At 43.0% G+C, this 13,240-nt stretch overlaps 1 protein-coding gene across 1 annotated transcript; it reads right to left on the bottom strand.

The window, feature by feature from the left end:
* Positions 1-6,954: 6,954 nt before the first annotated feature.
* LOC311310419 (homeobox protein OTX2-like) lies at positions 6,955-8,677 on the bottom strand (the record flags this gene model as incomplete). Its single annotated transcript, XM_084439909.1, has 3 exons — positions 6,955-7,581; positions 7,932-8,083; positions 8,581-8,677. The coding sequence occupies 3 exons, from the start codon at positions 8,675-8,677 to the stop codon at positions 6,955-6,957; spliced, it is 876 nt and encodes a 291-aa protein (XP_084296035.1).
* Positions 8,678-13,240: the final 4,563 nt, after the last annotated feature.

Genomic DNA, 13,240 nt, shown 5'->3' with positions numbered 1-13,240 from the left:
GGGTCCTCAATCCTTCCACTGAAGCGGGAGGGAGAGGTGGGGGTCCCCTCAGGGAGGGGGGTCCCCTCAGCCTTCCACAGGCACCCATCCCTCCTCCACCCACCTGCCCCCACCCTCTACCGCCCGCACCAAGAGAAGTGAGCGAGGCCCTTCCCTCGTGCCCCAGTCTTGACCCTCACTACCACAACCAAGAGGGTCTGCGTCATCAGTGCCGGTCACCCAAGCCGACGGGCGTGTCCTTCTTCCACGCTCACCCCAGACGGCGCGCAACAGACGACAGCCACGGAGAGGAAGGACTTGCATGCTTGACTGACTTGGTGTCACCTCTATTCTAAGGACCACTCATCTCCAGGGAGGGGCTCAGTGAGGAGGCGCTGGGTGTTAGATGGATGTACAGGCCGATCGTGGCCCCTCACGGCCCCTCACGGCCCCTCCATAACACCTGTCATCAGATCTCTTATCTACGGTATAGAAAGCTAACGATGTCATCAGACGTTGCTATTGTGAACCATCATTGTTGTTTACTCCAACCTTCCTGTTGTTGTTGTTATTGTTGTTAGGCTTGTGTCATTGTTCGTAGTTCCTGAACCCCTCCTGACCCTCTTTTTTGGGGCGGTCCTGTTGGTTGCACCGCGCTGACGTCAGAATGTTTTTGTTTGGTGAAAGTAGGCCAGAGAGGCTGTTATGGGTCATGGTGTTGCCACCGCACGCCAGCAAAACACCACCCTGTCTCACCAACACACTTCCACAACACACTCCTAGCATAATACAGTAGGGCAAGAGAGTAGCACACACACACACACACACACACACACACACTCACACACAAACAAATACACGCTAACAGATTGTTAGATTTTTTTAAACACATCACTATAAAGGCATTGACATTTCTCACTCACGCATGTCTTTGTTGACCTTAATTCACACTACACCACACAGACCACATGACTCAAAGACTTTTTACACTTGTCAGTGTACACATTTTTTTTCTGATCATCATTTTTCTGATCATTATTTTTCCTGAAATAGTTTCAATACTGTGAAAACGGTTGGTGAATCTTTAGGCCATTAGTTGTGTTGTGAGGTCACAGCGGCCAGGCGTGTGTCCTGCGTTGAGCCAGGGCACATTGTTTGTTGAGCTGGGGCATATTTGTGTTAGCATATCTCTTGTGTTGGGCTGGGTCATATTTGTGTTAGTGTATCTGTTGTGTTGAGCTGGGTCATATTTGTGTTAGCGTATCTCCGTTGTGACGCGTGTAATCCGCGTGCTCTCTAATCCCAGAGCAGGTGGCCAGGCGTGTGGCGAACGCGGGGGTGTAGAGAGGGCACACTCCGGCTGCTCCTGTAGCCCATACACACACACACACACACACACACATATGCACACTCCACTTGGTCCTCTAGCCCATTAAGCACAGTGCATGCTCACACACACACACACACACACACACACACAAGCCTTGCTCCCTGTGTAGTAGTAGCACAGGACATAAACACAAATGCAAAAGGCCCATACACACACACACACACTTACACACACACACTTACACACACAAACATATATCCACGGACAAGCACATGCCAGCATTGATACGCCTCCGCCCCCCACCTTGCCTTCACCCACAGACTGACACGCGCTTCCAGGAGCTAGCATGCTATCTGATGCCCTTAACAGGTGGGGCCAAGAGAGGGAGGAGTGGGGAGAGGAGGAGAGGTGGAGAGGAGGAGTGGGGAGAGGGGGAGAGGTGGAGGGAGGAGAGGTGGAGAGGAGGAGTGGGGAGAGGGGCATCTGTCAGGATCGGCATCCTCCTCCGCTACCTCTCCATCTGCTTGTATGGTAGGGCGGGGGTTGCTGGAGTTGGGGGGGGCTGGTGTAGTTAAGGGGTGGAGCTGGTGTAGTTGGGGGGCGGGGCTGGGGGAGTTGGGGGTGCAGGGGTGGGGAGTGTCTGGGGAGGGGGGTTGGGGGGGAGGAGAGAGCAATAGAACATGTCATCAGAATCAGGTTTATTTTACAACATAATTTTCATCTACTTGGCTATGCGATAATTTGGCCTACTCTGACTGGCTTGATAGCAGGCTACTCTGAATCACTTGTGCTTTTCAGTTGGAGTGAGACATGTTTGTACCATAGGCAGAGTACAATTGAGGTCATTGTGGACATTAATTTGTCTCTTCACAGTCTCCTCCACTCTTAGGCCTACAGTAACGTGGGTTAAGAGCCAGGAGACAGCAGCCGTGACAGTAGGTACACTTGATATCATGATAAATAAATTAAAAATGCTGTTTTTGAATAGATCAGTTATTATCCTCTAGGGCCATCCTTGTGGTACTGGATCAGTGATTCTATGAAATGGAAGATGGGTCACTAACTTTCCCGTGTCTAAAAAACATAGGGGCATGTTTGACCCCTCAGCAAGCTTGGTAACACATCTAATCTGCCTATCAGAGGTTTAAGTCAAATGCTTTTAGGCCCACAACAAGTTTATGTGCACATTTGTCCATTAGGATATATAATCTATTTCTAAAGCATCTCCCTTTTTGCTCTTAAGGAGCTTTGTACATGTGTTTTTTCATAGTAATGGTCTGAACACATAAAGACCACAGTGTTTTGCTGACCGTGTTTCCACTGTCCTTTATAATCCTGCCGTTGAAAGGTTTCCAAACTAAATGGACACTGTGGAAAAAAATAACTAGGCATTAACTTTTTTTGTTTTTTACATATGCTAGAATTAAAAAACAAAATCAGCTTTACTCTTTCTGTTTTTTTTCTGTCTTTTATCTTGGCAGAATAATGACATATTTATGTATTTTGGCTCACATTTGTATTCCTTCATAAGACAAAATCCTAAAACTATATTCAAAAAGTATTAAAGTGTATTTTCTTAATCTCTTTAAGCATATTGAAATAGATTTTTATTGGGGTTTATAGATTATGATATAAATCATCTAGGTTTCTAAGAATATAGATTATAACAGAATCCCTCCATGGTCAGGCAAAGCTGGGCTTCTCATTTTCATGTAAGAAACAGTAGCCTACAACTATCATTAAGCTACAGATTTTTATTTATTTATTTCTGGCTAGACAGAGATTATAGACGTAATTGAAATGCTGCTACAGGAAACTCCCTTTTCAAGTTCATGGAAAGAGCTTGTAAACAAAAAATTGGACATCATATTCTGACTCATATCTAGGTACCTGTTGGCTCACAGCTTGGTATATATTATCATGTTTTGTGTGATATGGAGGAAATCTCCCAAAATAGCATCAACAGAAGGTGTAAGCAGCTATTATTGGGAAACACTTGGAAGGTCATCATGAGTGATGTGACTAAGGCAGGACCCCTATGGTTGCCAATAATCAACCCAAAATAGGAGCGGTTTCTTGCTTTCTGGGAGAGGTATCATCAAACAGTTGGTGTTCCACTTTAGGTTCCAGTACAATGTCCAGTAAAGAGCCCCCCTTCCATGAGGCTTTTTAGTAAAGCTGAATATGTAGGCATAACACGGGTTCTGGAAAAACATTTAATATAAAACTCCATGGCTCCAAATACAACCCTTTTGACAAGCAAAATGTGGGAGTCATAATGTGTAGGCTAGGCTGCTCCAGTTTGTGTGGATCTATTTATCACATCCCCAACTGTCAGATCAGGGGTCCCTTAAGAACACAGATACACTATTGTTTCATTAAGCCAAATGAGATTCCATGTTTGTTTGTGTAGATGAATTATGTAGCCTATGTGTTAATGTGGTGACAGACACTGCAGGGGAATGTAGGCCATGTGTTTCTGCATAACAATGGTCTTCAGTTAGGTTCTCACAAACAAAATGTTCGTTTGTTTTCCGAAACGTCACCTGCATCTTCTTTGCTTGTTCTGCACCTGCTATATGAAACTGCTTCGACCTCAGTTTGCAAATGATTGTTAGGCTACTATAATGTTACTAGCTTGCCAAACCCATGAATTGCATACACATTGGATTGGGCACTTTTTCCCAGATCTCTTTTTCTCAAATCTCCTGTAGCCTATATGTTCGGCTGGAACGGAAGACCTCTCATTAAAAAATACATTCCACAGTGCCTGTGTCAATATAACAATATGACAACATGTAAGCCAATATAATGACGTTAAGGCATATTCCAAATATAAATATTTGATGAAATCAAGTGATATTTGCATAAATGTAATGGGACCATTGCTTAATTATATGCATTTTGTCTGAGGGTCTCCTGACGGGTTGTTTTCTGGCAGCTGAATATAACTCAAGGTCATGACAGACACTTGACTCTTCAGATCAACAAATTAGGAGACTCTCCAAGCCAAACAACTGACTCTTTCTTTGAAGGATCCTTATTGCCATTTCCTGGTGCCTGAAGCGTCATCGCTCGTGCCAAACGGGTAGGAATTCAGTGAGCGTGCGGGTTAGGCCTATCTCGCCTGGGAAAGCCCTGCTGCCTCGCTCCACAGATATCGCTTGGGAAAGCCCTGCTGCCTCGCTAGACAGATCTCGCTTGGGAAAGCCTTGCTGCCTCGCTCGACAGATATCGCTTGGGAAAGCCCTGCTGCCTCGCTCTTCAGATATCGCCTGGGAAAGCCTTGCTTCCTCGCTAGACAGATCTCGCTTGGGAAAGCCCTGCTGCCTCGCTAGACAGATCTCGCTTGGGAAAGCCTTGCTGCCTCGCTCGACAGATATCGCTTGGGAAAGCCCTGCTGCCTCGCTCTTCAGATATCGCCTGGGAAAGCCCTGCTGCCTCGCTAGACAGGAGCGTGTCCGTCCGCAGTGACCGCGGGGCCTCTTCGGCCCTGTTAAAACATCTACAAATGTTATGAGAGGACTAATGAAGCGTCTGCCAGACCCATATGTCTCTTATTGCCGCGTGGTGCTTTAGGTCTAATTAAAAACAAGAGCATCGTAATGACATCTTGCTGAGAGCAGGCTCTTTTGATCACTTGCTAGAGCGGTAGGTCTTGCTGAACACAATTGCAGTGTTAAATCCAAAATTTGCCTATTCAGAATTTACTGTTGTTTTTGGTTTGTATTTTCATTTTATGTTCTCATGATTGCCAATAAACGTCCATGTGAATTCGTTTTGTTCATTTTGTTGGTGTTATAATCACGTGATTATAACATCAGTTCAGCAGCAGCATAGAATCAGTAGGCAATTATTGGTGAATTGCCTGTTCAATGACTGTACACATAATTATGAAATCCTTGATTTATAGGTCAAGACACATGCTTTTGTTCAGACTATGGAGCATAGATTAGGCATTTACTTCGTTGAGTGTATTTTCTGGTCTGTGTTCAACAAGTGGTTAGGGTTCAAGTTCAACAATTCATCTCCCGCCTCATCTCATAGACGGAAAAATGTATGTCACTCACTTGGTAATAGCCTAAAAAAATACTTTTTTTTAATAGGCTAGTTAAATTCTAATTCACTATTAATATTTCCTTTAACTAAAAGTAGCCTATAAAACAATATTCACCAAGGCATATATTTTTAAATCAATTAGGTCCATGAATTGTTATGCTATGGAATCCTCAGGTTGCCACTGAATTAAATGTTACAGGCCACTGGCTTGTTATGTCGATTATTTTCTATCGGCTACCAGTGGAGGCAAATGATGCGGGTTTGGTTTAGAATTAGTTAGCATTATCAACCTTCTAGAATGTTCTAGTTGAGGATCCATGCGTTGTTGGTCACTATTTATCCCCAGACAGTATTTCACTGGGAATGGTATGGAGACTAGGAAGGCGACGCCGTGTCAACTAGACAGCCTCAGAAGTCCTCGTCAGTAAAATGTACAGGGGCTCCTAGATTATCCTCTGTGTGGCCGGATTAACATACTATATCTTTCCCATAGGGCATACTGCACATTCCTTACATTGACGCTTGAAATAGTGTAGAAATTATGAGCTATCTCATTAAGGGGTGCTGGAGTTGTAGGTCTTTAGCTTTCACAAGAAAAAAAAACCAAAAGCTCTATTCAACAAAAACAGACTGTTTTTTTTATTTATTGTTAAACAAGTGACACATGGGGAATCAGTCCTCTTTATTAGTGCAGCCTACGTCAATTTTAACGAACAGCTGCTGATGGTTTTAGGGACTTTGCCCACCCCTACACAGTTCGATCACTCCCTATTTCAACTAATGTTTTGTATAATAATAATTTATCATTTTCAACACTTGAACATAAGAAAAAAAAATCAAATTCACAGTTGGATAATCGCTATAGAGCACAGCGAATTGCATACGGGAATACAAAGATCACAATCTCAAAAGATCTAACACAGATAAATCAAAAACACTTAAAAGGGACAATTCTGAACACGCGCATACCGACTGATTGTCTCTTAGAGTCTTATAAACATTTTTTTTCTTAAATTAAGTAGTGCATCCAGGTTCAGGCGCGCGCTTGCACGCGCACACACACACACACACACACACACACACACACACTTGCACTCTCTCTTTCTTTCTCTCTCTCTCTCTCTCTCTCTCTCACACACACACACACACACACACACACACACACACACACACTCTATTTCTCTCTCTCTTTCTCTCTGTCTCTCTCTCTCTCACACACACGCACACAATGCTTTGATCAAAGGGCCCCTTCAGCTTGCCAACCAAGAGGGTCGGTGAGTCCTAAGAGGCTTAGGAAAAGCTGACCCATTCCATGCGCTTAACCAAGACTTGGATCTTCTCTTGATCATTTTCTTGGGTAACAGTTTTGTTCCATGTCCTTGATCAAAGTTAAGGTGAGTTTACTCTGAATGTTCAATGTGTTAACCCAACAGGACTAATCAACCAGAAGTTTCTCTCTGCTGCCTGAGGTAGGCTAATAGTTTGAAGTTTAGGCCCAGTGTTGGACAGCTTTCCCTTTCCCAGCCTGCCTGGGCATTTAGATTGAAATACAATTTCAAAACATTGTGAAGTTTGCTTCTGTCTTTTCACAATACTTGAAACTTCCATGATGATGCTTGATCTTTGTAATCCAAACAGTCTGCGTTGAAATTGAGTTTCCAGGATGCGGTTTGGTCCTTATAATCCAAGCAGTCTGCTGGACCGCTGAAGCCCAGCCCTGTGGCCCCATACCCCGACGTGGAGATGGACGACACTGGGCTCAAGTGACTGGAGACCCCGTTCGTGCCCATAGGACTTAGCGTAGACCCTGCCGCTGATAGCTGGTGATGCACAGGGGGAAGGTAAGATCCGCAGTCCATCCCGCCGAAATAAGACGAGGAACCTGTGTAGCCTTGGCTGTATCCCGACGCTTGGGAATAGGTCATGGGGTAGGTTCTTTGCATGCACGAGGAGGATGAGGTGGTGGAGAGGGGGTCGGAGAGAGGGGAGATGGAGGCCGGGCTCCAGATGGACACCGGAGCGCTGCTACTGCTCACAGCAGGAACCGGAGTGCTGGACGGTGGAGTGAACTGGCCGCTCGCGCCGCTCTCTGAACTGGCCTCTCTAATTGGAGAGCTTTTCTTTTTGACGGGCTTCGTCTTGCTCTGAGAGGCTCCACTCTGATTTTGTTGTGCCTGTTGGCGGCACTTTGCCCTCCGGTTCTTAAACCACACCTGCAACAGAGGAAACAGGCATTAATGCAGGGCTGTGGCCAAATCATACATAATGAAAGTATGCGTATTTATGGCAGTTGGCTTTGATAGACTATTGGACATAAATGCTTTGGCTTATTCAAAAGAGAATAATGTTAGGCCATACAGAACATGTAGGCTACACATCATTGTTTGCTTTCTTTAGACTTCATACAAAATAAGATATTAGCCTACAGAGGACTATAGACTACAGGGGAAGTTAGAAGGGAATGAAATGTAGAGCACATTTTCTCTCAGTGTTTTACGCATGGGTGTATTAAAATAGGCTAACCTCTCAAAACCAATAGTTGAGACTATTATAGGAGACTTACCTGAACACGAGACTCGGGTAGATTGATCTTCAATGCCACTTCCTCGCGCATGAAGATGTCGGGATAGCGGGTCTTGCCAAACAGGTTCTCGAGAATATCGAGCTGCGCGCGCGTAAAGGTCGTCCTCTCGCGCCTCTGCTTGCGAGGGTTGCCTGGAGAAAGGGAAACGTTCAGTCGTTAAATCAACATGAAGACACCGCACTCAAAAGACAATGAGTTGGCATACAAAGCTATTTTGGTCCAACGGTTTAATTTGAATGGTGGGCTAATCCTGGTCAGACGACAAGTCTTACAGGTCCTCGAATGTTTTGATCGTTAAATGTGTGAGGACCAAATAACCAGCATTTATAACAGCCTATTGCTTAGGTAAAATATGGGCATTTCACAGAAACTGCGTGTAAAAACCTAAACATAGTTTTAAAATAGCATAAACTAGGCTATATTTTAAAATGTGAGTAAATAAATTACTTGTAGTCTATAATTATAATGTCCATTATAGCCTATTCCTTTATTCGTGTTGCCTACCATTCGATTGAAAATGAAAAACTAGGCTATGGCACATTTCTATCACCTATTTCAGTGAGTTGAACCAATTCAATCCGGTTAGGCCTACATTATACAAAATAAGGAAAATGTAACATGCTCTTACCAGGGTACCCTACTGAAGGGTGTAGCAGGTCCATCCCGGAGGTAGATAAACTTAGTCCGTTGACTGTGTAAGGTGGTTGCTTCAGATACGACATCATGCTAGCGTCCGGGCGAAGGGCAAAGTTGGAGAGAATATTAAAGACCAAACACCGTTAAAAGGCCCTTTAAATCCTCTGGCGTCTACGTCTTCTTTCTTCACCTTGTCCAACACCTGAACGAGATACAACAGGGGTGAGATAGTTGGGCTAAGTCCTTGTGTTGGGAGATGGATTTTAAAACTGAGCGTCTTTGCACGCGCAGCTCTCTTTAAGCAACCCTAGACCCCCAGCTGTTCTGGTGGACTGAGGATGCTCTGCTTGTCTGACAAACGTTTGCGCCACTATCCACCCCCCTCCGTCACCCCCACCCCTACTTCACTCATTCTCTCTCTTCTCTCTCTCTCTCTCACACACACACACACACACACACACGCACACACACACACACACACTTTTCAGTCAACAGCTAACCACCAAAAAACATCCCATTAAATGCTGCACGCACTCTCCGAGAACAAAACATTTTCGTTAAATTGCGCTCTCTCATTCGACCCCAACCAGTCGCCAAATTAGCATACTACCCACAGGTTAGGAGCAGCTAATTGTCTCCAGAATAGTTGGCCTGATTGGGGGCCATTTGCAAAGACAAAGGCCACCGTGGACCAGATAAGTAATGTTGATAACAAAAGATCCTTTAGACGACAAACAAAGAAGCAATACTGTAAACTCAGCATCCATTTTGAAGCAATGGAACTAGCACAGCATCGTTCTATAGCCTATCTTTGTCTGCTAAATGTCAAAAACCTCTTACTGGTAAATGCGAAGGAATTACAATGTGAATGATTCAGCAAATAACTAAACTTGAGGGCATTCTCCAAATTGTAATTCTAAATGACATTATTGACACTCCCTGGGCGATTCTCCACTAATTAATTGTTCCCGGTAATTAGATTTAGGTGGTGAGACTGTCGAAAAGTGTTGATTAGCAAAGACCACTTCATCTTAATCTAAACAAACAACTACTCACCCAGCAATTAAGAACGTATCGCATTTCTCTCAGTAAACATCCTCTTTATTAAATACTCCAGGCTTGGCCTATTTGTCAAGTTGACAAATTGCCTTTTTATAAACAAGTTTGTAATGAAAACTGCACATCCGTAAGCCTAACACATTAAATCGTAAAACAAACGGGAAACATTATTCTTTGCTAGGATTAGAGCTCATTAACAGAATGCAGGATCTTTAAAATATAGCCTAGGCCTAGCCCAGAAGTAGATTCTAGACGTAATTTTGCATTTTCCCCATACGACAGCAGCCTACACTTACAAAGTAAATTTCGTTTGGAACCTCGTAGATTTCAATCAGAAGACACCTACCTGTAGAATGAACCGAGGTCGGTTCCCTCCTGCTCTCGTGGAGCCTATTCTAACTGCAAAGAGACCTCAAACGTTTTATATAACGGCCACCCTACTCAATCTGTCACTTTTTCACTCAGTCAGACCTCGTCTATCGGTTGCTCCACATCCGTTCAATAATAATTACCCTGTCCAAGAATTAATTATTATTGGAAAAAGTTTTTTGTGTGAGAAATTAACGAGATAATCCGGACGGCACGCGCTGCCCTGATTACATGACGCTAGCTACGACTCCGCGCGCTCCGCATTCGGGCTGATTAATTTTCTGCGTCACGAAAATAAAACAAAGGCTTGCATTGTATTTACTGAGACAGCTGACTGCTAGACAACCCCCCATCAATCCCCACCTTACTCACTTTCCCAAATTAGTGTAGAAATTCTAGAAAATAATGGTAGGTTACAAGCCTAATATCAGCAATAGGCTTTTTTTATTATTATTATTTAGTAGGCTAATAATAACAATAATTATTATTATTATTGTAGAAATTATAATAATAATCATTATTATTATTGTTATTGTTATTATTATTAGCCTGTTATTATTATTGTTGTTATTATTATTGTTATTATTAGTTTTGTTGTTGTTGTTGTTACTTTTATTATGTGATGTATAGCCTACAAGTAGAATAGGTGTAGGCTATTAATATATTATTATTAGCCTAGGGCTATATGAAATATACCCTATTGGAAATAATTGATAAGTAGGCTAATCTTGTGTAACCTGGCATTAGCCTATCAAAACTAAAGAATACAATCTAAAGGGAATGGCTGAATAACTGCAAATACATGCTTGTATTTTTCGTTGTTATAGAACATATTATATCGAAACGGAAAGCATCACAGCTTGAACATGTTTGACTAGCCTACTGTAGCCTACTAGGTTTAGAGATGAAGCTGGAGGCTTGGATGTCCATGTTCTGTCGTTACGGCCGCCGCGTGGACAGAGAGCAAGAGAGAGAGAGAGAAAGGGGAAAAGTTTCCTTTAAACACGCCTTCTCAATTATCGCTCTAAAGCCTGTGCAGAGGCATTTCCATCACAAAGGACACATTGATAGTGATGTAGACCCACGATAAGTATAGGGAAAATAGCAAGCCTACCTGTAGGCTAAGTGACGAATACAGTAGCCCATGGTTGCAAAGAGAAGGCATTAGGCATCTGAATATCATTTCACTTGCTGTATGAAATGTTCGTCCTCTGCTTCCCTCAGAAATATCAGTTTGCATACGGTGTCTAGCAGAAATATAGTCTACTAAATGTGCTATTAAGCTAGCTCACAAAACAGAAGATCACTTTGAGTTTATTTGAGGAAGTGAAACAACATAGGCTAGGATCTATGAGCTTAATATAATTGTTTACAGGATGGCCGTGCCGAATTCTATTGGTTAATGCAACTTATTTCGTGATTTGGCTATAAGTGTCGCTGTGAGGAATGAAAGTGAATTTTCTTGGGGACCTGTCAGGGTTTGATAAATGTAACCCTTTCAAGGAGATTTAAAAACCTTGGCACAAGCAGCACCATGCACTCTCACATCCCCCCCTTCTTCTCCTTCTCCCTCCCCCCTCCCCCTCCCCTCTCCCTCTCTCTATCCGCACACACACACACACACACACACACACACAAACACACACACACACACACACACACACGCATGTATTGTTTATTAAATGCAATTTCTCAGCAAAGCCATGATAGCCCTACCCATCTTCATTTTTCTTCTTCAATTTGATGTAGGCCGAGTAGCCTTTTAACACCTTTTTTTCTTTTCAAACGATTTTTCGTCAACATTTTGGAAAACTGGGAAATTCGGCTACTTGTCGGAGAATAACCGTTATTTTTGTTACAGTCTCCTCTTTTATACCCCCTCCGTCCGTCCAACCCAACCCACCCCCTATCTGTCCTGGGGGACAGGTTGCGTTTTGCGGCGGCGAGGGCGGGGGGAGGAGGATTAGCATCTGAATTTGATTAGCAAGCATTCAGGCTAATTGTTAGCAATGCTCTTTTCAACATCTTGTGTAACTGTTAAGCATATAGGCTAAATGCTAGCATGAACCCGCTTGATAATGTTGAGTTTATATGGTCAGGGGGATTCAATGATGGAGCGTTGACTATAGCCTACCATGATTCTCTTTTTATTAATTTAATAAAACGGGACAACTTTTAACTGTTCTCCATGGAGCTTAGAGTAGCCTAGCCTACTTGGGATATAGGCCTACCTAACTCATGAAGGCCTATTTCACTACCGCGGGCTACCTTGATAAGAACAATAAACGATTTAGCTAATATTTAATATTTCATGTTCCTGTCACAAAATCATTAAACACTGGCGCGGTGTCCTTTCGTCTCCTGCTCTGATATATAATTCATCGGGAAATATCACACTGCCCCGGGGAGCGCTTCAACTAAACGGCGCTCTGATCGTAAAGGGCGAACGTGCTTGTTAATGTCTGTGGCAATATGCCCTCCCCCTGTCCCCGGGCCTGAAGAAGTCACGGTCTCTCCTGCCGTTAGGGAGACGAATTGGGTAAGAATCGTGGGACAGGGATGGGGCTTGATAATAGCTTGAAATAGCCTTTTTGTAAATAACTGTCTACACTATTGTCAGATAGCCTATTTATATTAGGCTAGAACCAATGTATTTTAAAATTCAACAAATCATTACAATAAAGATGCAATTAAATGCTAATTTTAATTGTTATTTTTCTTTATTACTGCAATTCTTATATTTTATAAGATAGTCGTTACTATTTAGGGTCAGGCTGCATGATGATGCTATGATACAATTTATATAAATTAATATATTAATTTATTTTCAATTGAAATGCAACATTGTCATACCTGTATAGGAGATATTTTTCATATCATTGATTCGTCATCTAGGAAAACCTTGTATGGGGTTACATCTCAAAATGCAGTTTATATTCAATATATTGTATATGGTTGAATCCAAACCAATTAGCATGTCACAACTTATTCAAAGAGCTCATCTGTCCAGTTCAAGGTCGAATCTTGGCCTGTCCCCATCTGTCATCCACTCACACACACATACACACACACATACACACACACATACATACACACACACACACACACACACACACGCACACACACACACACACACACACACACACACACACACACACACACACACACACACACACACCAGTACTACACCAGTAGAAGCAAACTCCATCTGCACCACATGATAA

This window comes from Borostomias antarcticus (genome assembly GCF_949987555.1).
Source record: "Borostomias antarcticus genome assembly, chromosome: 6".
Taxonomy (NCBI): Eukaryota; Metazoa; Chordata; class Actinopteri; order Stomiiformes; family Stomiidae; genus Borostomias; species Borostomias antarcticus.
This window is presented reverse-complemented; position numbering and strand designations above follow the sequence as displayed.